Source organism: Hyla sarda, chromosome 11, assembly GCF_029499605.1.
Source record: "Hyla sarda isolate aHylSar1 chromosome 11, aHylSar1.hap1, whole genome shotgun sequence".
In the NCBI taxonomy this organism is placed as follows: domain Eukaryota; kingdom Metazoa; phylum Chordata; class Amphibia; order Anura; family Hylidae; genus Hyla; species Hyla sarda.
The window spans coordinates 30,920,889-30,946,433 of record NC_079199.1 but is presented as its reverse complement, the minus strand read 5'-3'; the positions used below and the strand labels follow the sequence as shown (position 1 = coordinate 30,946,433).

Sequence of the window (25,545 nt, the reverse complement as noted above, 5' to 3'; positions counted from 1 at the left end):
CTTCACCATCCCTGGGGGCAGGAGTGTCCCCCGGGGATGGTGAGGACAACAATTTTACCCTATATAACGGTTTGTCAAGCATTATATAGGGTAAAATCTGATGATTGGTTCCCTTTAAGGGTGCATTCAAATGTACAATATCCTACACATATTTAATGCGCAGGATTTGAAACTGCTGAGTCCAATGTAAACGAAATTACTTTAAATCGTGCACGTCGAGTATGCGCAGGATACTCTACGTCTGGATAGACCTTTAAGGGGATTTGTCACCTCATATGTATGATATAAGCTGCAGACACCTTAAGATAGGGGACAGGACAACATTGATATCAAATATACCTTTATTAGTATTGATGGCTCTGCCACAGCCTGTAAGATGATGATTTTTTCTTCTTCCTGGGCTCAAGTGTCAAGGAGATGGGGCCGATTAAGTGCCACCACATCACTTGCCTCCTAGGTCCCCCTCTTCTCCATGTATTGGTTGATTGACATATAGAGTGCTGATCCCGGTCTTTAATTCCCACACAATACTGCAGCTCGGCTCCGCTTCTTTGGCAATTAAGCCTGAGGAGGAAATTATTATTTTAGAAGTTGTGGGAAACCCATCAACACTAACAATAGTATATTTGGTATATTTGATATTGTTGTCATGTCACCTATCTCCTACTTCCTCACCATCCAGCCAATAAGAATCAACTACATTAGAAGCGACTTGCCACCAATACTAGACACATTTGCTTGACGTCCCTAGAAGGGAATAAAAAGAACACCAGGAGTGCGCTATAACAAGTATGTAACAGTAACACCTAGACATAGAAAAACGATGGCATTTTGCATGATTAACGTTGAAATTTAATACAGTGTACAAGAAAGGCGTAGTGGAGCATGTTCAACTAGAGTAATAAATGGAATGGTGGACCAAAATACCCATAAAGATTATCAAAATTCGGCCTATTTAGTCAAGAAAAAACACTGCTGAGGGTTGACCTAAATACTATGTATAAATATATTGGGGTAATACAAAGATCTCTGAAATGACCTATTTGTATCCAGCACTGTACTTACCTACCCTACTGGGACCATCTACCTAATAGGGGTAATTCCTTCCCTACAGAAATAGAGTGAGATTCCCTACCTACGGGGGGATTATTGACTACTGGGGATTTCTACCTAATAAGGGGGAATTACCTACCTACTGGGGGCTCTTCTACCTAAAAGCAGACATTCCCTACCTAGTGGGGGCTTCTACTTAATAGGGGGGCTATCTTAATTATGAGTGTCAGTAAGGGCCTCATTTTTACTAATCGCCTTCACAAAGTCTAGAACCACTTCTGCTGTCACATGACATAAAAAAGCATTGGTAATCAATATCTGTAAATACCGTACTTAAAAGGAAAAATGTGTGGGTACTTGTACTCTTTACTCTTTTTACAAAATATATATGTTACTTTGTTAATTTTTAAAGAAGTTGTCTCACCAGAAATTTTTTTCTTCAAAATGCCCAGGCTGCAAGAAAATAAAACAATAAACAGGACTCGCCTGCATCGGCTCCTCTATCGTCATATTCCTCCTCCGCCGTCTTCTTCCTTGACACTGCCGGTCAGCAAATCACTGGCCACCCGGAAGAAGATGGTGGCGGGCGAACAAAACAAAACAAACGGAGGCAGGAGAGTCCTGTTTATTTCATTTTCTTGCAGCCCGGGCATTGTAGAGATACTTTTTCTAGGTGAGATATCTCCTTTATTTGTATTTGAATAAAAAGGCTCCTGCTAGAATGAAATACCTAGCAATGAATTTGAATGAACAGATCGGTAATGATCAAATTATTGATAGTCGTGGATGACACAGACAAATTAAATATCAGGACACAATTGTAAAATCGTTGACATATAAGTAACGTGTACCAAGTTTCATGAAAATATCTACAGCCATTTGGAAGTGTTGCTGGAACATACATATATTATATAATATACAACACAGAATGGATATAATGGACTTGACAAGCTAGATGTCCCTTTAAAGCACAAAATATGTTTGAGATCATCTTTATTTTTCATTCATTAGGGATTAAGGGGTTATCCAGGAATGGAAAAACAGAGCTAATTTCTTCCAAAAACAACACAACACCTGTCCTCAGGTTGTGAGTGGTATTACATAGTTACATAGTTAGTACGGTCGAAAAAAGACATATGTCCATCAAGTTCAACCAGGGAATTAAGGGGTAGGGGTGTGGCGCGATATTGGGGAAGGGATGAGATTTTATATTTCTTCATAAGCATTAATCTTATTTTGTTCCAGGAATGTATCTAATCCTGTTTTAAAGCTGTTAATTGTTCCTGCTGTGACCAGTTCCTGAGGTAGACCGTTCCATAAATTCACAGTCCTCACGGTAAAGAAGGCGTGTCGCCCCTTGAGACTAAACTTTTTCTTCTCCAGACGGAGGGAGTGCCCCCTCGTCCTTTGGGGGGGTTTAACCTGGAACAGTTTTTCTCCATATTTTTTGTATGGGCCATTAATATACTTATATACGTTTATCATATCCCCCCTTAAACGTCTCTTCTCAAGACTAAACAATTGTAACTCCTGTAATCGCTCCTCATAGCTAAGATGTTCCATGCCCCATATTAGTTTAGTCGCGCGTCTCTGCACCCTTTCCAACTCCGCAGTGTCCCTTTTATGGACAGGTGCCCAAAACTGAACAGCATATTCCAGGTGAGGCCGTACCAATGCTTTATGAAGGGGGAGTATTATGTCCCTGTCCCTTGAGTCCATGCCCCTTTTGATACATGACAATATCCTGCCGGCTTTGGAAGCAGCAGCCTGACATTGCATGCTATTCTGTAGTCTGTGATCTACAAGTACACCCAGATCCTTCTCTACCAGTGACTGCCAGTTTAATCCCCCCTAAGACATATGACGCATGCAGGTTATTAGTACCCAGATGCATAACTTTACATTTATCCACATTGAACCTCATTTGCCAAGTGGATGCCCAGACGCTTAGTCTATCCAAGTCATCTTGTAACCTATACGCATCCTCTATAGACTGTACTGTGCTACAAAGCTTGGTGTCATCTGCAAAGATAGAAACAGAGCTGTTAATACCATCCTCTATATCATTAATAAATAAATTAAACAACAGCGGGCCCAGTACAGAACCTTGGGGTACACCACTAATAACTGGGGACCAATCAGAGTACGAATCATTGACCACCACTCTCTGGGTACGATCCATGGCTCTCTTGGCTCTATTCATTTTAATAGAACTGAACTGCATACCACATACAGCTGTTCTTCGAAGAAATTAGGTCTGTTTTTCTATTTCTGATTAACCCCTTTTAAAGGCTCTTTTAAAAGAAAAATCTAAATGATTTCCATTTCGGATGAATTTCAGAATGCTGTCCAGATCTGAACTCGCAACAGATTTTCGGTATTTGTAATCACACTAAGTGCGCCGTACAAGAAAATAATCCCCCACGGAGCTCCCAGCACTTTATAAAGGTTCATCCAGGGCACAGTTTCCATGGCAACAGTGCACCATATACTCCTCCTCTTTGTTTAAAGCCAAAAAAATGTGTTGGAAAATAGCAGTTTTTTATCAAGATGTCGCTGTTCTTTTCCCATACTGAGCTGACATTTTTTCTCTCCTTGCTTGGCATTACAGAAGTGTCTGATCATGGTGCTATTTGTTACAGTATAGCTTTAGCTTCATTTTTCCACGGCCTTCTCCGCTGCTTGCTTTTTGTTTCCCTATCTAATTCTTATGACACAATTCTCAGAAGATGGCCCGGTGGGTACTTCCTTGTCATGTTTGATTTTAGCGTTTTGTGCTGAAGGATTTCCTAAACTTCGCGAGCAGTAAACAGAACATAATGTGTGAGCGAGCAGACACAAAAACATTTCAGAATATTTCCTGTAAATTAAAGCCACTCTCCAGACGCCCTCGTATTAACTCATTATATGTATGTCAATTACACCATAATCTTTTTCTTACTGCTGGTTTAGCAGTTTAATTTCTAATTATTCTGTCCTTGCTATTACGGAAATTAGCTCTCCATGCTGAAACCTTCCGGGAATATATGAGGGGCCAACAATAAGGCAGGAGGCGGATTTCAGAGTACTTCAGATTTACAGATTCTAGTTGAAGCGTTACGGTCATAAACATGTCATAAGTTTAGATCAGTCGGGGTCTTAGTGCTGAATTCCCCTCCAAGTGTTGGCTTTAGCCAGGTGAAGCATGCCTCTGGGTGCTTCACTCCCCAGTTCATCTCAAAATCAGACTGATCGCTGTAGCCCGTCTCTTGCAACTAGTCAGATCAAGGGGAGGGGAGAGGGGGGGAGAGTGGGGGGGAGGGGGAGTGGGGGGCGGGGAAAGGGATTGGGAGATATATATAAAAGTAGGCAAAGAACATACAAAACTATTATTATTATTATTTTTTTATAAATTAAACTCAACAATTATAAATAAATTACAAAAAAAAACAAGACTATACACCTTAGGTAGGGCACTAGTGTCTCCTTATCACTACTATCTGCAGGAAAGTTCTGAAGTAGACTGCAGTTTCTTCATTGTCTTGTTTTCAAGCTTGCATTGTGCAGGAGAGCGCCGTCTTTTCTCCCTGACAACAGGGAACTTAGGCAGAGGACAGTGGATAGGAAACAAAAAAGCCGCTGCGAGGACTCGCAGTCAGGGGCAGAGCGGCAGAAAACACATCACACTGCAGAGTGTCGCACCAGGTTCTGCATCCCGCTCTCTGGCATAGATTTTATACACAATGCTAGATACACTTTTTGCTTGGTTGGCCTGATGCCACCCTGTCGCCAAATAAACAAATTTCAGAAGTAGCCAACCTGGTCTCCAAAGGCGTAAAAGGTGCACGTCTGTGGTTCATCCTGTCGGTATATAATCTACTGGCAGGGTTACACCACAAACATCATATGTTATCATGGACCTATCCTGTAAAAAACTGTGAATGGAGGCATCTAAAGATTATATATGGAACATTTATCTTATTTCTTTTTATATATATTTTTTTTTTTTCCTAATGCGAACCAAGTATATAAAAATTGTGAACATATTGCAGCCATGTTAAGGGCTACTCCAGTGGAAAGGTTTTTTTATTTTTATTTTTTTATATATCAACTGGTGCCAGAAAGTTAACAGATTTCTAAATGACTTCTATAAAAAAAATACTTACCCTTCCAGTACTTTTTAGCAGCTTTGTGCTACAGAGGAAATTTTCTTTTTGAATTTCTTTTTTTGTCTTGTCCTCAGTGCTCTTTGCTGACACCTCTGTCTGTGTCACGATCTGTCCAGAGCAGTATAGGTTTGCTATGGGGATTTTCTCCTGTTCTGGACAGTTCCTGATACGGGCATCAGGTGTTAGCAGAGAGCACTGTGGACAAGATAAAAAAATGTATTAAAAAAAGAAAAGAATTTCCTCTGTAGCATACAGCTGCTAAAAAGTACTGGAAGGGTAAATATTTTTTAATAGAAGTAATTTACAAATCTGTTTAACTTTATGGCACCAGTTGATTTTAAAAAAAAAAATATGTTTTCCACCGGAGTACCCCTTTTAAGCATTTCTCAAATGTATTGATTTATTTACCTATACTGTATAATGCAGTGTTTCTCAACCAGGGTGCCTCCAGCTGTTGCAAACGACAACTTCCAGCATGCCCGGACAGCCATCGGCTGTCCGGGCATTCTGGGAGTTGTAGTTTTGCAACAGCTGGAGGCACCCTGGTTGGGAAAAACTGATATAATGAGTATTGTCTATGTAGAGATCTTACAAATATAATTTTTTTTCTTACAGACATCATTTTCTACAACATCATCAAGCAAGAGATCCTTGCACAGGACACTTTCTGATGAGAGTATCTATAGCAGTCAGCGGGAGATGGTGTTCATCAACGCTCGAGCGTCTCTTCTGGACCAAGCTCTGCCCAATGATGTCCTCTTCAGTAGCACATACCCCTCACTGAATAAGTCATTGCAAATGCGCAGACCATCATACACTATGGGTATGAAGTCCATACATGGTGAGAAAAGTAGAGTATTGTATATTAGGATCTCCTGTCCTATATCCAAGGATGCACGTTCAAACACCTAATACCAATTGTCTAATGTGTATAAGCCCCGTGGTGGAGTTTTTAAACCTTTTTTTTTTTTTTTTTTTATATAGACAAAAAGCACCAAACCCTTTTGTATGTGCAGCTAATGTTATTGTCATATGAAGGCAGTATTAACCAAAATATGACTCCCATACATGGCAAATCCTTTAAGTGTAACTCCGATGTTGGTCTGGCAGCAGGATATGTGGAAAAATCTCTCCGCAACAGATCAGGATACAGATTAGCCATTGATTTGCATGGGACTTCCAGCAAATCCGTATCCTGATATTTTTAGTCTCTGACAAGTCTTAGGCTACAAAGGTTCTGGAAGACTTAAAGGGGTACTCTGCCCCTAGACATCTTATCCCCTATCCAAAGGATAGGGAATAAGATGTCTGATCACGAGGGGTCCGTCACACCCCCTCCCATAGACTTGCATTGAGGGGGCATCACAAGCCTCCGGCGCTGAACCCAACGCTCTAAACAAACGCAGGGTGCAGCATGGAGATCCTGGGGGTCCCCAATGGCGGGACCCCTGTGAAAAGAAATCTTATTCCCTATTCTTTGATTAGGGGATAAGATGTGTAGGGGCCATATACCCCTTTAAGGAGAAATCCTGCCACCAGACCAAGATTGAAGTTATGCTTTAAAAGTTATAAGCAAAAAAGCATTTACTTGTACCCAAAAATATTTGTCTCTATTGTCCTTCAGCCCGATTTATATGAGAGATGATTTTGCTTGCGGGTACAGTGGTCCCTCAAGTTACAATATTAATTGGTTCCAGGACGACCATTGTATGTTGAAACCATTGTATGCTGAGATCATAACTCTATGGAAACCTGGGAATTTGTTCTGAAGCCACCAAAATATCATCCAAAGATAGGAAAAAGTGAGGATTAAAGAAAAATAAGTAGATAACTAATATAGATAAAGCAAATCCTTACATATAAAAGTAAAATCACTATCTATGTAGAGGACATGAACTTCTTCAGGGTCCTGTACAGTACACAGTGTCCCAAAAAAGTAATATGGAGCCGCCCTTACTTGGTGTCCAATGGAGCAACTAAGTGTGGCACAGGTAAAGAGTAGTACAGAACATGTAATACCTCCCTCTACTGTAGGGGGCGCTACCAGACAGCCAGTCAGTGCATGCACTTCAGTAATACAGGGGTTTTATCAGTAAAATGCCCATTCCGATTGATCAGTTCTTCCGGCCATTGACACGTTTCACAGATCTGTCTGTAGCATTGTATGTGCAGTCTGGTTTCAAGTTACAATGGTCCAGAAAGGACCATTGTATGTTGAGGCCATTGTAAGTTGAGGGATCACTGTATAAAAAAAAACCATCTAGGGCTTTGTTTATAGTTGTGTTATTTTTTTTTTTTTTTTTTAAGCATGGTTTCTTATTATTGTTATTATTATGTTAAGGGAAATTTCCCTTTCATAGAAGTATATTAACACAACAATTACTTTTTGTAAGTAAGTCACCCTGCTGGTACATCTTCTATATGTCCCACTGATCAGCTGCTATTTATTTGGGGGAAGAAGCAGCCAGCCAACCAAGCAACATGTTTATACAGTAAGAAAATGATCGTATTACGTGAGTGACCATATAGCACATAGCAGTGCAGAGTCCCTTAGCGTGAGAGCCTCCATTTCTCAATAGCTGTTTACATTTGCCAGCTGACAGCCTCAGACTACAAGCTGTCACTTAGTAGCAGTGTATGTTGATAAAGTGACATTGTGTTGCAGATGCAACGGAGACAAGTCGTGCATTAAATATTGCTGAAAAAATGTGGAGATCCATAACCTCACATGACACGGCTATTCAGAACAGATATGAATAATGTATGCTTTGTCAGTCATGTTAAGGCAGTAGTTGAGGGCTTTTATGGAGCTGGAGCAAAGCAAGTAATCTCTTGAAAACACAGAGAAGCAATTTGTCCCATGGTCACCCAGAATTAACAGGACTTCCTTTATTCTACTGGAATGCCAATCTTAAATAATAGCTATCTTCCTTGGTGCTTCTAGGTGAGTTTTCTGCCTCGGACACCTCCCTCACAGACATCCATGATCAGAGAAGACAGGCCATGCCTGACCCAGGACTTATGCCCCTTCCAGATGCTGCTTCTGATCTAGAGTGGTCAAATCTAGTAGATGCTGCCAAGGCCTTTGAGGGTAGGAGTGCTTGAAAAGTTTGCATGTACTATATAGTTTTTTTTTTTTTTTATTATTATTTTTTTTCTTCGTGCACTTGTTGTTTATAAGAAATTTAAATACCGTATTTTTCGCCATATAAGACGCACTTTTTCTTCCCCAAAACTGGGGGGGAAAAGTCGGTGCATCTTATACGGCGAATACGCACCTATGGCGGCGGTCCCTGAGGCCATCAACGACCGGGACCCGAGGCTAATACAGGACATCACCGATCGCGGTGATGCCCTGTATTAACCCTTCAGACACGGCGATCAAAGCTGACCGCCACATCTGAAGGGAAAGGGACACTAACCCGGCTGTTCAGTCGGGCTGTTCGGGACTGCCACGATTTCACCGCGGCGGTCCCGAACAGCCCGACTGAATAGCTGGGTTAGTGCTTACAGGACACCGGGGGGGACCTTACCTGCCTCCTCAGTGTCTTCTCCGTTCAGGGATCCCCTGTATGGCCGGCGCTCTCCTTCCTCGTCGTCGCGTACGTGCGTCGGCGTGCGTAACGACGTGATGGCGGCGACGGAGAGCGAGGATACCCGGCCGGCAGCAGAGACGTTCCGGAGCGACGGGGACACGGCGACAGCGATGGAGCGACATCCAGGGCAGCAGTGACGTGTCTGGAGCGGCGGGGACACGTGAGTATTACCTCCTATGCAGTGGTCTTCAATCTGCAGACCTCCAGATGTTGCAAAACTACAACTCCCAGCATGCCCAGACAACCAACGGCTGTCCGGGCATGCTGGGATTTGTAGTTTTGCAACATCTGGAGGCACCAGATGGGTGCAACTATTGGGTTCAAAATCTTAATTTTTTTAGATTTTGTCCCTAAAAATTGGGTGCGTCTTATACGCCGGTGCGTCCTATAGAGCGAAAAATACGGTAACTATAGGGCACGTATAACTAATAAGTTGTTTAAACATTTTTATGTCAAGTCTGTCTTGTAGTTATTCTTTCACCCTCACCTCCCAGTATCTCCTATATTGTAAACCGATTCCTGTACATCAGTCAAGGAGGGACTGGAAGGTGAGTGTGAGTGAGGAGGCATACCAGTCCTGAGCAGCTTGCCTCTGCTTCCTTGACTAGGAAATAAAAAAAAAGTTTATTTTATTTTTTCGTTTTTATAGTTTTTTTTTTTTTTTTTTTTGTTAAAGCGGAATTACAGGCAAAAACATTTTATCCACTATCCAATGGGTAGGGGATAAGATGTTCGATCGCGGGGGGCCCACCCCCCCGTGATCTCCCTGCAGCACCCGCATTCTATGCGGGGACTGCGTCTCTAGTTTCGGAAACCTCCAGGTTTTCGGGACGTCACGCCACGCCCCCTCCATTCATGCCTACAGGCCTCTCTCATCTTTTTAAGTGGGAGAACGTGCACAACTGGTGGCTGACTAAATACTTTTTTTCCCCACTGTATATAGTTGTGAATAAGAAATTTCTTAAAAATTCTGCTGAAATTTATTTCTTTATTTTCACTAGATCAGAGAGCTTCTTTTTTTTCCTCTCCAGAGGATGAACATAGACCTGGGAGCTCCGCTTCAATGGGTGAACAGTTAGAGGGCCCGGCTACCTCTCAGGCGAGCACTTACTTTGGGTATGATTTTTATTAATTTCATTTTATGCTCAATATATAAGTACAGCTTAATAGAGCTGAAAAATAACAAAATACACTGTACTCACCTTGCCCAGTCCAGCTCCAGTGCCTGTGTTGTAGAAGTTAGAAATAAGTTGCTCAAGCCATATCAATAGACACAAAAAAATGTCCAGCTATGTATTTCAAACAACACTTATATATGGCAAAGAACAGACAAAAAAAAAACTATGGTCTGGACGCACATCCAAGATAATAAATAATGCTATACAAATGTTATTGAGTATGAAAGCACAAAAGACATACATATTAAAAACCTTTTAAAGCTCCAATAAGAGCACATTACAGAAAACAAAGGGGGCAATCCGGTCATCCTCAAAGAGCACATGTATACAATGATGATGGGTATGCAAGTTAGGTCCTTGGGGCATGGGCGGAGCTTGGACCTGAGCTCCGGGCACTCTGACGTAATCGTCGGCCGGGTGCTCCACCCTGCTCATCCATATGCATAACCCCCTCAGTAGCAGAGGGTGTGCTCGGAGCTCGGGTCCAAGCTCCGTCCATGCCCCAAGGACCTAATTTGCATACCCTGAAAACGAGTAATAACGGCGGAACAGCGTGGCGGTTCCGGACGCTATAAGTATAATTTTAATCAGTATCACCCGCACTACAAGCCTGTATGACAACAACCTACAGGTGTGGAAGACCACACAACAAAATTGTGAATGTACCCCAGTTAGAAGTAACTTATGACAAGTATGATCATGTATAAAAGTGATTTTATTGAAATATATAGTTTAAAAAATACATATATGTATATCTGAAATCACAGAATCGATTCATAAAGGGTAGTATAAAAATAAATAAAGAAATAAATAAAAATAAAGAAAGAAGAAAGAAAGAAAGAAAAAAAAATTCGGTCACAAGCCTGTATGACAGGTTAGTGCGGGTGATACTGATGACAGATTTCCTTTAAGGGTAGGGTATTTATTGTATGGGAAGCCACCTCCAGTAGGTGGCAGTGTAGGGCAAGTTCTTTCCTTGAGCTGCAAATGAGCTTTGCAAAAGTCTTTTCCCATGAAGCATTGCTCGGCTTTACTGCAGAGAAAAGCTTCATATTGTAGGTACAAGATATCTGGCTGTTTTTCAAATGGAAAAAATACAGTCCTAGTGTGTAAGAAAATAACTTGTAGAAAAACTGTAGAACTGAAATGATAAAACCCTTTTGAGGATTAATGTGTTGCTTTCTTGGTTAGTATAATGTTAAAATAACCTATTACTTGTCATCTGTTTCTTCATCACAGGAAAGAGTCTCCCACTGTACTTGCTGCAAAGGTGGAACAGTTGGAAAGTATGCTGAAAATGCTGCAGTACGACCTGAAAAAGGTACAACAGTATTGAGGAAGCCTACTACACATGCAGATAGTTCAATAAGGCTTCATTCACACTGGATGTACTACACCTCTGTAATGGAGCTATATACAGTGAATATAAGAAGTCTACACACCCTGTTACAATGCCGGGTTCTTGTGATGAAGAATGAGAAAGATAAACCGTGTCACCTGTAACAAACCAATGGCAAATCAAAGTGAAATCTATGAGGGAGTAAAATAAGACACTATAAGCGGATTGCATAAGTGTGCACACCCTTAGGGTAGGATCACACATGCTTTGTATTTGCTGCTGTATATTTTCATACCCATTGAAGTCATTGGGTAGCAAAATCTGCAGCGTATTTTGCTACCCATTGACTTCAATGGGTATGAAAATATACAGCAGCAAATACACGTAAAAATACTCTTCTTGTGGCCCTACCCTTAAACTAATACTTTGTTGAAGCACCTTTTGATTTTATTATAGCAATCAGGCTTTTGGGTAGGAGTCTGTTAGCATGGCACATTTTAACATGCCAATATTTGCCCACTCTTCATTGCAAAATGGCTACAAATCGGCCACATTGTGAGGACCTTCCCTGTGCTCAGCCCTCTTCAGATCACCCCACAGATGTTCAATTGGATTAAAGGGAACCAATCATCAGATTTTACCCTATATAACGCTTGGCAAAGCGTTATATAGGGTAAGATCTTTATTTTCACCATTCCCGGGGGACGCTCCTGCCCACAGGGATGGTGAAGATATGAAGTTATAAACTAGTCACCGCCGCCGCCGTAAGTAGTCACCTGGGCGGGGAGCTCTTCTCATCTACTCCAGTTCTTCGGCCTGGAGCGACGCCCCCTCCGCTTGATTGATGGACCGCGTCATTGTTCCGCTCACTGAACAGACGGAGCAGAGCGATGACGCTGCCCATCAATCAAGTGGAGGGGGCATCGCTGCCGGCCGAAGAACGGGAGTAGATGAGAAGAGCTCCCCACCCAGGTGACTACTTGCGGCGGCGACTAATTTATAACTTCATATCCTCACCATCCCCGCAGGCAGGAGCGTCCCCCGGGAATGGTGAAAATAAAGATTTTACCCTATATAACGCTTTGCCCAGCGTTATATAGGGTAAAATCTGATGATTGGTTCCCTTTAAGCTCTGTGCTCTGGCAGGGCCATTACAAAATGTTATTCTTCTTCTGGCAAAGCCATGATTGTGGATTTGGATGGGAACAACTTCTTAGGCTTTCTAGGGACGCCTGTAGGTTTTGTGCCAAAATTGCCTGATATATGGAACTGTTCATACTTCCCTCTACTCTGACTAAGGCCCCGGTTCCACCTGAAGAAAAACAGTCCTATAACATAATGCTGCCCCACCATGCTTCACTGTGGATATGGGGGGGTATTTATCAAAGGATTTATGTGTTTTTTTTTTAACATAACTTTGGCGCAGTGTCTTTTTGCGCCAAAGTTTGGCGCTTCTTCTCCACTGTCATTTTTACAACTTTCTCAAAACCACGCGGTCCTGTGTTTGATTTTAACTTTAGTCAGTAATTCATCATTTGCGCTAATCGATCTTTGGCGCAAATCCCGTTTTTTTGGCGCAAATCCCCGCCAAAAAATTTTGCACATGGAAAACACACTTACCAATGTCAGAAAATGTAAAGGCGTCAAAATACATAAAAAATGTTTTTTGTGAAAGCAGCAACGCCTCCGGGGCTGCTCAATACTATCCTGCGACATAGTTGTCTCTGAGGAACCTTCACCCTCCGTTGAGCCAGCATTGGACATGGCCGCACAGGTTCAGGAAAGGTAAAGCACTAAAGCAGTGGTCTCCAACCTGCGGACCTCCAGATGTTGCAAAACTACAACTCCCAGCATGCCCGGACAGCCAACGGCACTGTTTCCCTGTCCTTTGAATGCAGATATAAATAATAATGATATTATTCTGGTTGCTAAGGCTTCATCCAGGCATGTCTACACTGTAAATCTATACTATAACTTTCTTTTTTTCCCCATAATAAAAATGTTGATAAATCTAATATTATAGGTTTACTAAGCAAAATGTACCATAGCTTTGACTGTGACAAAAATCTGGAATGTGTGCTGTATGCCAAATTTTGTGATTTAGATCTAAAAAAAAGTGGGCATGGCTAAGGGGATTCCTAAAATGTTCTTAACTTGCCCTCTATTTGTTGCAAAATAATGGAGCAAAGTAAGCCAACCAATAGTGGTCCTGCCTGTCTCATGTCATGTGATGCTAATTTAACCCCTTAAGCGTTTTCCATTTTTGCACTTTCGTTTTTTCCTCTTTACCTTTAAAAAAATCATAACCCTTTCAATTTTGCACCTAAAAATCCATATTATTGCTTATTTTTTGCGCCACCAATTCTACTTTGTAATGACATCAGTCATTTTACCCAAAAATTTACGGCGAAACGGGAAATAAAATCATTGTGCGACAAAATTGAAAAAAAAACGCGGTTTTGTAACTTTTGGGGGCTTCTGTGTCTACGCAGTACATTTTTCTGTAAAATTTACACCTTCTCTTTATTCTGTAGGTCCATACGATTAAAATGATACCCTATTTATATAGGTTTGATTTTGTCGTACTTCTGGAAAAAATCATAACTACATGCAGGAAAATGTATACGTTTAAAATTGTCATCTTCTGACCCCTATAACATATATTTTTCCGCGTACGGGGCGGTATGAGGGCTGTGATCTGAAGTTTTTAAGCGGTACCATTTTTGTATTGATTAGACTTTTTGATCGCTTTATATTCATTTTTTCCTGATATAAAAAGTGACCAAAAATGCGCTATTTCGGAATTTGGAATTTTTTTGCGTGCACGCCATTGACTGTGCGGTTTAATTAATGATTTATTTTTATAATTCTGACATTTCCGCACGCGGCAATACCACATATGTTTATTTTTATTTACACTTTTTTTTTATTCAAACTTTTGTTAGGGAAAGGGTTAAATGATCTTTATTCCCTTTTTTTTTTTTTTTTCACTTTTTTTGCAATGTTATAGCTCCCATAGGGGGCTACAACACTGCACACACTGATCTTTTACATTGATCAATGGTTTCTCATAGGAAACCAGTGATCAATGATTCTGCCGCTTGACTGCTCATGCCTGGATCTCAGGCACTGAGCAGTCATTCAGCGATCGGACACCAGGAGGCAGGTAGGGGGACCCGCCTCGTGTCCTACAGCTGTTACAGCCACCTGAGCTAACCGGCAATGTTTTACTTTCACTTTGAACGCCACGTCTAAAGGGTTAATAGCGCACGGCACCGCGATCAGTGCCGCGTGCTTATAGCCACGGGTCCCGGCCGTTGCTAGGTGCCGGGCCTGACCCGCTATGACGCGGGGCCACACTGTGACCCCGCGTTATAGAACTGGAGCGGACTTAGGACGTACAGGTACGCTCTGAGTCCTTAAGGGGTTAAAGGAGTTGCCTATTTTTATAAATGTAAAAACCAGAATATGTTAAATAACTATGTCATACTCACAGCTCCCAATCCAGTGGTTGTGCTCTGTTTTGCTTCTTTTTGGATGGTAACGTCATCAGGAGATGCAGGACAGTGCGTCATAGAGGAAAAAATAAACCGAGCACCAACATTGGACTGGAAGATGCAAGTACGGCATAGTTAATTTACACTGCCTGCTGCTGACCTAAAATGGCCAAACTCCATTCAGACCGCAATAATAGATCTCCCCCATTGTGTTTTCATGATTTATACATTCATTTTCCTGGACATAATCATGGCAGTCTTAATGAAACCATCCATTGTTAATATTGCTTACTGCAATCGCAGAGCTAAAAGCAAATGGTCCACAATAGAAAATAAAAGGTTTCTATTACACATTAGGCTAGATTAACACTGTGTGGAAACCATATTTATTTATCTTGCCAAAATATATATTACCTTTCTCATACACATGATTTCACATTATTGTTCGGAAATTAAATACACTTATCAACAATGCTTCCCTCGCCCAGATGAGGTTTTGGGTTCATCTGGTTTTAATGCTTTTAATTGGAGACCTGCAAGTAACCTGCGTAGGAGTACCCAGAGATTTCTTGGCAGGTTCCTGAGAGTCTGTATCTGATGGTTCTTTGCACAGCAGGCAGAGGGATGGTCCCTGGAATGTATAAGCAACCCAGGCATATGTAACTAGACATTGTTCTCATCTGTTATACCCCTGATATTTATTCTTTAAAAGAAAATATTTTGGTATTGATCTTTAGTTTTATTGTATTATACTATATAGCTAGATAATATATCATTTTCTTTTTATTTAGAGTTGTTTTATTGTATTATTATTATTAACCCTAATGCATATCTAAATCCATTACATGTTAAGTAGAGATGAGCGAACTTACAGTAAATTCGATTCGTCACGAACTTCTCGGCTCGGCAGTTGATGACTTTTCCTGCATAAATTAGTTCAGCTTTCCGGTGCTCCGGTGGGCTGGAAAAGGTGGATACAGTCCTAGGAGACTCTTTCCAAGGAATGTATCCACCTTTTCCGGCCCACGGGAGCACCTGAAGGCTGAACTAATTTACGCAGGATAAGTTATCAACTGCCGAGCCAAGAAGTTCGTGACGAATCGAATTTACTGTAAGTTCGCTCATCTCTAATGTTAAGTAAATTGAGAAATAAGTCAGGATAGTAAATTTACAACATGTAGATCTTACAGCACAATTTATGCCATATCATTGCCACAGCATAGCATTAATCAGTGTTATCGGTGCATTCCTTAAACAGGCTGCCTGTATAATCTGAGCGCCGATCCAGGAGGTGAGGGTCGTTGTCACGCCACGCCCCCTCCATTCATGTCTATGGGAAGGGGTGTGATGGCTGCCACGCCCCCTCCCATAGACATGGAAACGGAGGAGGTGTGGCGTGATCTCAGGGCCACCCGCACCAAGCGCTCTGAACATATTGTTCAGCACTGACATCGCTGGGGGTCCCAGATGCCGGACCCCTGCAATCAGACATCTTATCCCCTATCCTTTGGATAGGGGATAAGATGTCTAGGGGCAAAGAACCCTTCAAATTTCATCAGTAAAAACATATTAAAAGTTTTTCTATCTGACAGTGCCCATTTAAGTCAATATAAGGCAGATAGATTTTCCATGGATTTCTGCCAAAATCAACATCAGAAATTGTGGTAAATCTGCAGGAAATTCTGCACGTCTTACAAGTGGATATTGTTATAAATTTTACTCTGCATAGTAAACGGTAAAATCTTCAGTAAAAATCCAGAGCATTTCTACAACAGAATGAGATGATGCTGTTTTTACAAAGGCTATGGAAGCTAAAGGGGTACTTCGGCCAAAGACATCTCATCCCCTGTCCAAAGTCACGCCCCTCCCGTAGACATGAATGAAGGGGGCGTGGCGTGATGTCACGTCTCCATTCCCAGAAACAGAGAGGTTTCCGGGACTGGAGCAGCAGCCCCGCATAGAATAATGTAGCTGCATGGAGATCCTGAGCACAGCATCTAATCCGCAGTTACAAATCCTGCACAGGATCCTGTATGTGTGAACATAGGGCTGGGAGGTATGACCAAATATGTGTATCTCGGTATTTTTTTTAATTTACGGCGGTTCCACGGTATATAACGGTATTTTCACACACCCCCTCCCCCCCAAATCATGTGACCGCCAGCCGGCTTCTTACAAGGCAGTGGGCTCAGCCTATCACTGGACATCGCTCCGGCCGGTGATAGGCTGACGGCTGTCAGACGTTCCCGTCCCCAGCATGCGGCCGAGGTGGGTGAGTTAAACGTTTATTTTCTGTATCTTTTGCAGCCCAGGCATAGGGATACAGCGTACAGCAGTGGTCTCAAACCTGCGGACCTCCAGCTGTTGCAAAACTACAACTCCCAGCATGCCCAGACAGCCAACGACTGTCCGGGCATGCTGGGAGTTGTAGTTTTGCAACAGCTGGAGGTCCGCAGGTTGGAGACCACTGGCGTACAGTGAGTTCCGGCGGCCCCCAACAAAAAGGAGGAGGGCAGTGCTTGACATCTGTGAGTAGTACCCCGCTGGGCTGATCATTAATTGGGGGGGGGGGGGGCAGAACAGCCCTGGCAGGTAACATAGAATTAGTTCCCCCATGTGGGGACAGTGCTGCGCTAGGCTGAAAATACATTCCCGAGGGGGAGAGGCCCAACCGGTATTGCGGTATGGGGGAAAATTTATATCGTGCAGCCCAAAAAATTCGGTATGAACCGGTATAGCGCCCAGCCCTATCTGAACATACCCTTAATGTAGACCTACAGATGTATATGTAAGTGAGTGGTCTGTTTCTTCTGTTCTTGTCAGAAATTGAGTAACCCCCTACTCTGACCCTAGTAATTTTCATTTAGGTTCCCCAAAAAAAAAAAAAAAAAAGATTGAAACCTATTAACCCTGTATCGATGTATGTTGCAATAAAAGAACAGACGCAATGCTATTAGAGATGAGCGAACTTACAGTAAATTTGATTCGTCACGAACTTCTCCGCTCGGCAGTTGATGACTTTTTCTGCATAAATTAGTTCAGCTTTCCGGTGCTCCGGTGGGCTGGAAAAGGTGGATATAGTCCTAGGAGACTCTTTCCTAGGACTGTATCCACCTTTTCCAGCCCATCGGAGCACCTAAAGGCTGAATTAATTTATGCAGGAAAAGTCATCAACTGCCGAGCGGAGAAGTTCGTGACGAATCGAATTTAAGGTATGTTCGCTCATCTCTAAATGCTATACTAGCCCATATTTACCGAGAATGTCAGGTTTTCAGAATCCCTGCATAGTAAAATTCTCTTTGTCCTTTCCTTCCATCAGCTTTACCAACAGTGTATTTGGTTGTTGTTGTTGTTTTTTTTGTGTGTGCCATTATGGGACAATTTACACCAAATTGCTCTCATAATGTTAATACTTAGTCAAGACTTTTCATTTACTGTGAAGTTTATTGATCTGCTTTGTCAGTCTCCGTGCAAGATCAAGAAAAACCTGACAAACACATAATCAACCTGTCAAGGAAAATTTAGAACATTCTTAAAAAAAACTAAAGCCTCTAAAAAGGTTCCTTTTCTGTTTAGTAAATCCAGGCCATTGTTTACTAATTGTCATATGCGTTTTTGTGTATTTTGGTAGGAAAAGGAAGATAAAGCAAATCTTCAAGCCGAAGTGCAACTTCTACGAGAAGACAACCTTCGCTTGCAGGAGGAGTCCCAGAATGCATCTGCAAAACTGAAGAAGTTCACAGAATGGGTGTTTAACACTATAGACATGAGTTAATGGACAATACAGACTGTACAGAGCAGAAGACTTCTTGTGTCCAGTCAAGTGTGTACCGTAGACCTTAGCTTTAACCGCACCTGGATCCAAGTGTACATACAAAGGAGCCGCAGTGTTTCACATCTCCCTAGTTTTTAACCTTCCCTGCATGTATTGAGCAAAGTGTCACTTATACACACTGCCTATGTTCTGAGGATTACACACACAAAGAAACCTGTAGACTGAAATGTGAATATTTCAGAAGCAAATCTTGTACAGTTTTGAATGCAAAAACAAAAAATGCCAAATCCACTTTTGGGCAATAAATAACTCCTGAGCAAAAAAAATAAAAAATAAAAATATTGCCATAAAATGACTTAAAATAATGTTCTCATGCTAATAATCTGCATAAGAAATCAAATGAAGCCATCTAATAAGAGGTAAGATACAGCTTCAGCCACACGCTGTGTATGTTATCCAGAGAGCTATGAAAGGTTGGTTGGGTTTTTATGGTAGTATGGTGTTCACCACAGTTTGTTTAATTTTTTTTTTTTTTTTTTTTTATTACCCCACTAGTGTAGATAGTTACTTGTACCTCAACTTTTTGTTTGTGAAATAGCAATAATCCCCCCCAATTCACTAATAAATTCTAGGTACAGGAAGATTATGCAGAACTTTTTTTATTATTATTTGCTGCTGTTTCGACTGGAAAAGACTCTTCTGTCATGCATCAGTGATCTCTTCTTTTTTTCGTGTATTTCACGCCTCTTAACTGGCAGCCTTTATGAATCATCCACTGCAATGTACAGGACCATAGATTGTATCTGTCCCTGGAGGACCTTTCCATAACTGAACCCCCTGGCTTCATATTCAGAAATTTCACAGTTAACCTTAAACTAAAAATTTAAGTGTTTTTTCCTTTTTAATTTAATAGAATGCTAATATGTTTTGCATATTTTATGGTTATGTAGAAGCACACATCATGTTGCACAATCTTTAATTAAATATTATTTCTAGTGACCTTTTCCGCCCCTCCCCCCCCATTGCCTATAAGGGATGGTACAAATGTTGTACAGTCATAATTTGGGCTATTTATTTCAGCAATATAGAGGACAAAGATACCGCTTTTACTGCACTTTTACGTTCCGCTGGAAAACTACATAGCATCAAAAATGAACCGTTTCAAATTTGCCTATAACCCTACATTTTTAAAAACCAAACCCTATATTTGCTACCAGATTCTATCTAGGCAGAGAGATTTATATTTTGTAAGAAAATGTAATTTGTTCTCTGAAATTATTGTCTGCAATGCTTTTATTAGTAATTTTTGTGACACTTTGTTTCTTTGCATTGTTTTGTTTTTATTTTTTCTTTGTTTTTAATTACTTAAAAAGGCATGTACATAAAATACTTATTCACCCACATGGCAAAAAGCTTCCAGATTAGTTATTTACCCTACCAGATGGTAATAAGATGTTATAATAGAGATCAAAGTGTTTGAGTGTCTTTTTTTTTTTATTGACTGTATGAAGGAGATTTATATAATAATGCCTGGTATCACTTGTACATTGATTTTTTTTTTTAAGTCTCTCTCATCTGAATTCTCCGATTTCTCTTCTTCAGCAAGGGAGGTCTTTGAGGCAGGCTAATTTATTAGAATTTTGCAACAAAGTTATTGTATCTGAAGTTGCAGAGAAAACTTGTAAAATCCTGAAAATAAACTGGTTTTAAAAGTTTATTGGCTTTATAGTTCATTTTTCTTTCAGTCGTGGTATAAGTACTAGGTTACCCACATGTGTAAAAAGCTTTATATCACACTGTGTGTATCAGCCAGGGAAGCACACGGCTCACTCCCCAGCCGGCCAACAGAACCAACCTTTTTCTATACAAGTCTCTAGGTCAGTTGTTCCCAACTAGGGTGCCTCCAGCTGTTGCAAATCTACAACTCTCAGCATGCCCGGACAGCCAAAGGCACCCTGTTTGACAAACATAGCTCTCTGTATACCATGTAACTGAGGGGGAAATTATATTACATGTATATTGTCAATACGCTTTCAACAGCTGTCAGCAGGGCCAGCGCATGCGTAAGGCAGCTAAGGCGGAAAATCTGGGGTTGCTGTGAACTGGGGCAGACAGGGCAGCAGCACAACAGATTGGTGAGGTAAGGGTTAATATTACCTTCTGCGTGCGTGTCACGTGAGGGACGTCGCTGCCGCATTGCTGTGTGCTGATCCTGTCATGTAACTGGAAGAGCAGCGCTGCAGCGATGTCCCCCGCACACGTAGCAGGTATGTGTGCTTTAACTCCTTCACGACCCATGACGGACCTAGTCCATCATGGTGCTGCTCAGGGTGTATGGAGGGGGCTCCTGACTCCAGCCGATTTCAGTAGCTGGGGGCCACCGCTGCCAATAGCCGATTACTGCAGCCTGGCTAATAACTCTTTAAATTCTCCAAAGGGACCAAAAAGTTAAAAAAAAACAAAAAAACGTTTTTAATAAAGGTTAAAGCACCGTTTCCAAAATGGAGCCTCCAGCTGTTGCAAAACAAAAACTCCCAGTATTGCCGGACAGCCATTGACTGTACAGGCATGCTGGGAGTTTTTCAACAGCTGGAGGCACCCTGTTTGGGAAACACTGTGATAATTTTGTTATCGGAGGGAAGTGTAATTCTTGCATCCAGGTCGGTCCCTAAGCAAATTGTAGTTTTCAAATGCGCATGGCGCTCTCTCACTTCGGAACCCTGTCTTATTTTAAGGAAACAGTTTAGGGCCACATATGGGGTAATTCCGTACTCTGGAGAAATTGCCTTACATTTTTTATGGGGCTTTTTCTCCTTTTACTCCTTATGAAAAGGTAAAGTTGGGGTCTACACTTGCATGTTGTTAAAAAATAATAATTTTACAGTAACATGCTGGTGTTGCCCCATACTTTTCATTTTCACAAGAGGTAAAAGGAAAAAATTGTAAAGCAAAATTTGTAACACAATTTCTCCTGAGTACGAAAATACCCCATATGTGGGCGCAAAATACTCTGCGGACGCACAGCAAGGCTCAGGAGTGAGAGTGCACTAAATTGGTGATTTGCACAGGGGTGGCTGATTTTACAGCGGTTCTGACAAACGCCAAAAAAAATGCACACCTATAGTGAGCCTTAACACCCCACAGGTGTTTGACGATTTTCATTAAGGATGGGAAAATTAAATAAATTCATTTTTTATTTTCAGAATTAAAATAGGAAAAACGCCCCCAAAATGTGTAACCCCATTTTTTCTGAGTATATAAATAACCCATATGTGGATGTAAAGTGCTCTGCGGGTGCACTACAATGCTCAGAAGAGAAGGAGTGACATTGGGCTTTAGGGGAGAAAATTTGTCTGGAATTGAAGGCAACGTGTGTTTACAAAGCCCCCATGGTGCCAGAACAGTGGACCCCCCCACATATGACCCCATTTTGGAAACTACACCTCTCACATAATGTAATAAGGGGTGCAGTGAACATTTAAGCCCCACAGGTGTCTGACAAAAGCCCAATGGCGCTCCTCTTCTGAGCATTGTAGTTTGCCAGCAGAGCACTTTACATCCACATATGGGGTATTTTCATACTCATTTTATCCTATTATTCCTTGTAAAAATTTATAATTTGGTGAAAAACCAGCATTTTTGTGAAATTTTTTTCCATCTACACATCAGATTTTATCGAAAAGTTGTCAAACACCTGTGGGGGTGTTAAGGCTCACTGTACCCCTTGTTACGTTCCTTAAGGTGTGTAGTTTCCAAAATAGTATGCCATGTGGGTTTTCTTTTGCTGTTATGGCACCACGGGAGCTTCCTAAATGTGACATGCCCCCCCAAAAAAAAACATTTCAGCAAAATTTGCTTTCCAAAAGCCAAATGTGACTCCTCGTCTTTTTCATTTACACATCTAACTTTAACGAAAAGTCATCAAACACCTGTGGGGTGTTAAGGCTCACTGTACCCCTCATTATGTTCCTTGAAGGGTGTAGTTTCCAAAATAGTATGCCATGTGTTTATTTTTTTATATTTTTTTTTGCTGTTCTGGCACCATAGGGGCTTCCTAAATGCGACATGCCCCCCAAAAATTATTTCAGCAAAATGCACTCTACAAAATCCCATTGTCGTTCCTTCCCTTCTGAGCCCTCTAGTGGCACCCACAAAGCACTTTACATCTACATACTACATATGAGATATTTCCTTACTCAAGAGAAATTGATTACAAATTTGGGGGGGATTATTTCCTTTTACCCCTTGTAAAAATTCAAAAAATGGCTCTACAAGAACATGCAAGTGTAAAAAACGAAGATTTTGAATTTTCTCCTTCATTTTGCTGCTATTCCTGTGAAACACCTAAAGGGTTAACAAACTTTCTGAATATTATTTTGAATACTTTGAGGGGTGCAGTTTCTATAATGGGGTCATGTATGGGGTATTTCTCACAGAAAAGCCAATCAAATCCACTTCAAACTTAACTGGTTCTTGAAATATTCAGATTTAGAATTTTTCGTGAACATTTAGAAAATTGCTGCTATAATTTAGAAGCCCTCTAATGTCTTCAAAAAGTAAAAACATCTCAACTTTATGATGACAACATAAAGTAGAAATATTGTATATGTGAATCAATATAGAATTTATCTGGAATGTCCATTTTCCTAACTAGCAGAAAGTTGCAAAGGTAGACAAATGCTAAATTTTCATGAAATTTGGGGATTTTTCACCAAGAAAGAATGTACGGTAAGTAATGACAAAAATTTACCAGTATGTTAAAGTAGAATATGTCACGAAAAAACAAACCGTCTCGGAATCAGAATAAAAGGTAAAAGCAGCCCAGAGTTATTGATGCATAAAGTGAGAGTGGTCAGAGTTGCAAAAAAAAGGGCTGAGTCCTTAAGGTGAAAATGAGCTAAGGGGTTAAAACAATATATGACAATCTCATATGTAACTATGACTTAAACTCACAATTTATACCAGTGTAAGGTGCAGAATTGCGCCCCATGCAATTTTGCGTTGGCCCTTCCCCTCAGCTGTCCGGAGATTTCCGAACATACAGCGAGGGGAGGGGGAAGGCAGAGCTGTGCAGGACGCAGTTTTGCACCTCCCTCAGGAGGAGGATTCTCATAGCCGCAGGCATGGTCCGATGAAGTAGGCATGCCCTACGAAACGTCTGTCACACAGTTTTCACTTGCTCTTGTGACCAATCCTCCCGTTGCAGCATGCTGCGGTCAGTCTTTTATTGCCTTATGATAACTGCACAATAAAGAAGACTTAATGCACAGCAATACCGGTGAGTGCTATCCTGATTCTTTCCTCTAATTTGGATTAGCATTGTGTGCTTGGGACGTAGCACCTCCGGATTGTGCTTGACAATATTATGCCTCTAGCTGCTTGTTCTGGTTGCTAAAACCGTGGGAAAGTTAGGAGGAACCTATATGCAGTGCCATATATTTGGTTGTTCTCGTTTCTTGTTTTATATTTGGATACATGCTTTCTTTTGGAATGACAGCCATGTAGACCAATTTGATGCCATGTGCAGCATATGGTCAGAGCACTAACAGGCTGACACCCCCCCCCCCACACACACACACACACACACCACCCTTCAACCTTTGCAGCAATGCTGGCAGTACTCATACCTCTATTTCCCAAAGACAACCTCTGGACATGACGCTGAGCACGTGCGCTCAACTTCATTGGTTGACCATGGTGAGGCCTGTTTTGAGTGGAACCTGTCCTGTGAAACATCTGTATGGTCTTCAGGGTTTTGGCAACCTCCTTATAGCCAATGCCATCTTTTCATAGAGCAACACTTATTTTCTTCACATCCTTAGAGAGTTCTTTGCCATATTGAACTTTCAGTGACCAGTATTACAGAGTGTGAAAGCGATAACACTAAATTTCAGACCCCTGCTTCCCATTTACACCCGAGACCTTATAACACTAACATGTCACATAATATTGGGAAGGAAAAATGGCTAATTGGCCCAATTACTCACTTTTACTACCAATATTTAGACATTAATGGCTGTGTGTGGAGTTATTTTGAGAGGATACAACATTAAACACTTATTCAGGCTGAGCACTCATTACTTTACAATGTAGCAGAGGGTCATTTCTTCAGTGTTATCACATGAAAAGATATAATCAAATATTTACAAAATGTTAGCGGTGGACTCACGTATGTAAGATACTGTATATGTATATAATGTGAGGGAGGGACTCACTTATGTGAGATTCTGTAAATTTCCCAAACTACATTTTTAGAAATGCTTATATATTGAAAATATGTTTAATTCTACATAATCCATCAGTTTAGGCCAATTTTTTTTTTTTTTCTGTGTGTTAAAACCCTTTTAACCCTTAGATGACACAGGGCATACACGTGTTCAGGAACTATAAAGTGATCTTAGGAGCTGAGCTTTCTTCATAGCCGGTAAGTATTGGCTGCAATCACACTGATGTCCAGCTCATTGCAGGTGAGCTTCGGGGACTGATCGGGATCTCTGCAGCATGGTGGCCCGAGTCAGTAAAAATATAGCCTACCTCAGGCACAATGTATATGTAGAGTGCCGATAGAGCTAATCAGCTTTGTCTTTGCAATGAACAGTACAAGCATAAAAAGATTTTTTAAATAGTCACTACAGAATGTGTATGGAACTTAAAAAAAGTGTGATTAAATAAATATATATATATATAAGCTTCTCCCCTAATAAATTTTAAATTACCAAACTCTTCCCATTTTTCAAATTATAAAAAAAAAAATTTGGGTACCACTGCGTGTGGAATTGTCTCAATTAGAGATGAGCGAACTTACAGTAAATTCGATTCGTCACAAACTTCTCGGCTCCGCAGTTGATGACTTTTCCTGCATAAAATAGTTCAGCTTTCAGGTGCTCCGGTGGATACAGTCTTAGGAGACTCTTTCCTAGGACTGTATCCACTTTTTCCAGCCCACCGGAGCACCTGAA

At 41.2% G+C, this 25,545-nt stretch overlaps 1 protein-coding gene across 7 annotated transcripts in view; it reads left to right on the top strand.

The window, feature by feature from the left end:
- Positions 1–19,468, top strand: part of SIPA1L1 (signal induced proliferation associated 1 like 1) — a 278,502-nt gene extending 259,034 nt beyond the window's left edge. For 5 of the 7 annotated variants that reach the window (XM_056545760.1, XM_056545754.1, XM_056545759.1 and 2 more), the window contains 5 exons: positions 5,817–6,042; positions 8,146–8,292; positions 9,799–9,913; positions 11,215–11,296; positions 18,443–19,468. In XM_056545760.1, coding sequence (XP_056401735.1) covers positions 5,817–6,042; positions 8,146–8,292; positions 9,799–9,913; positions 11,215–11,296; positions 18,443–18,586 — 714 coding nt within the window. In that variant the 3' untranslated portion in view covers positions 18,587–19,468. The remainder of the gene's footprint in view (positions 1–5,816; positions 6,043–8,145; positions 8,293–9,798; positions 9,914–11,214; positions 11,297–18,442) is intronic. The other 2 variants (XM_056545756.1, XM_056545757.1) reach the window with 2 other exon arrangements.
- Positions 19,469–25,545: the final 6,077 nt, after the last annotated feature.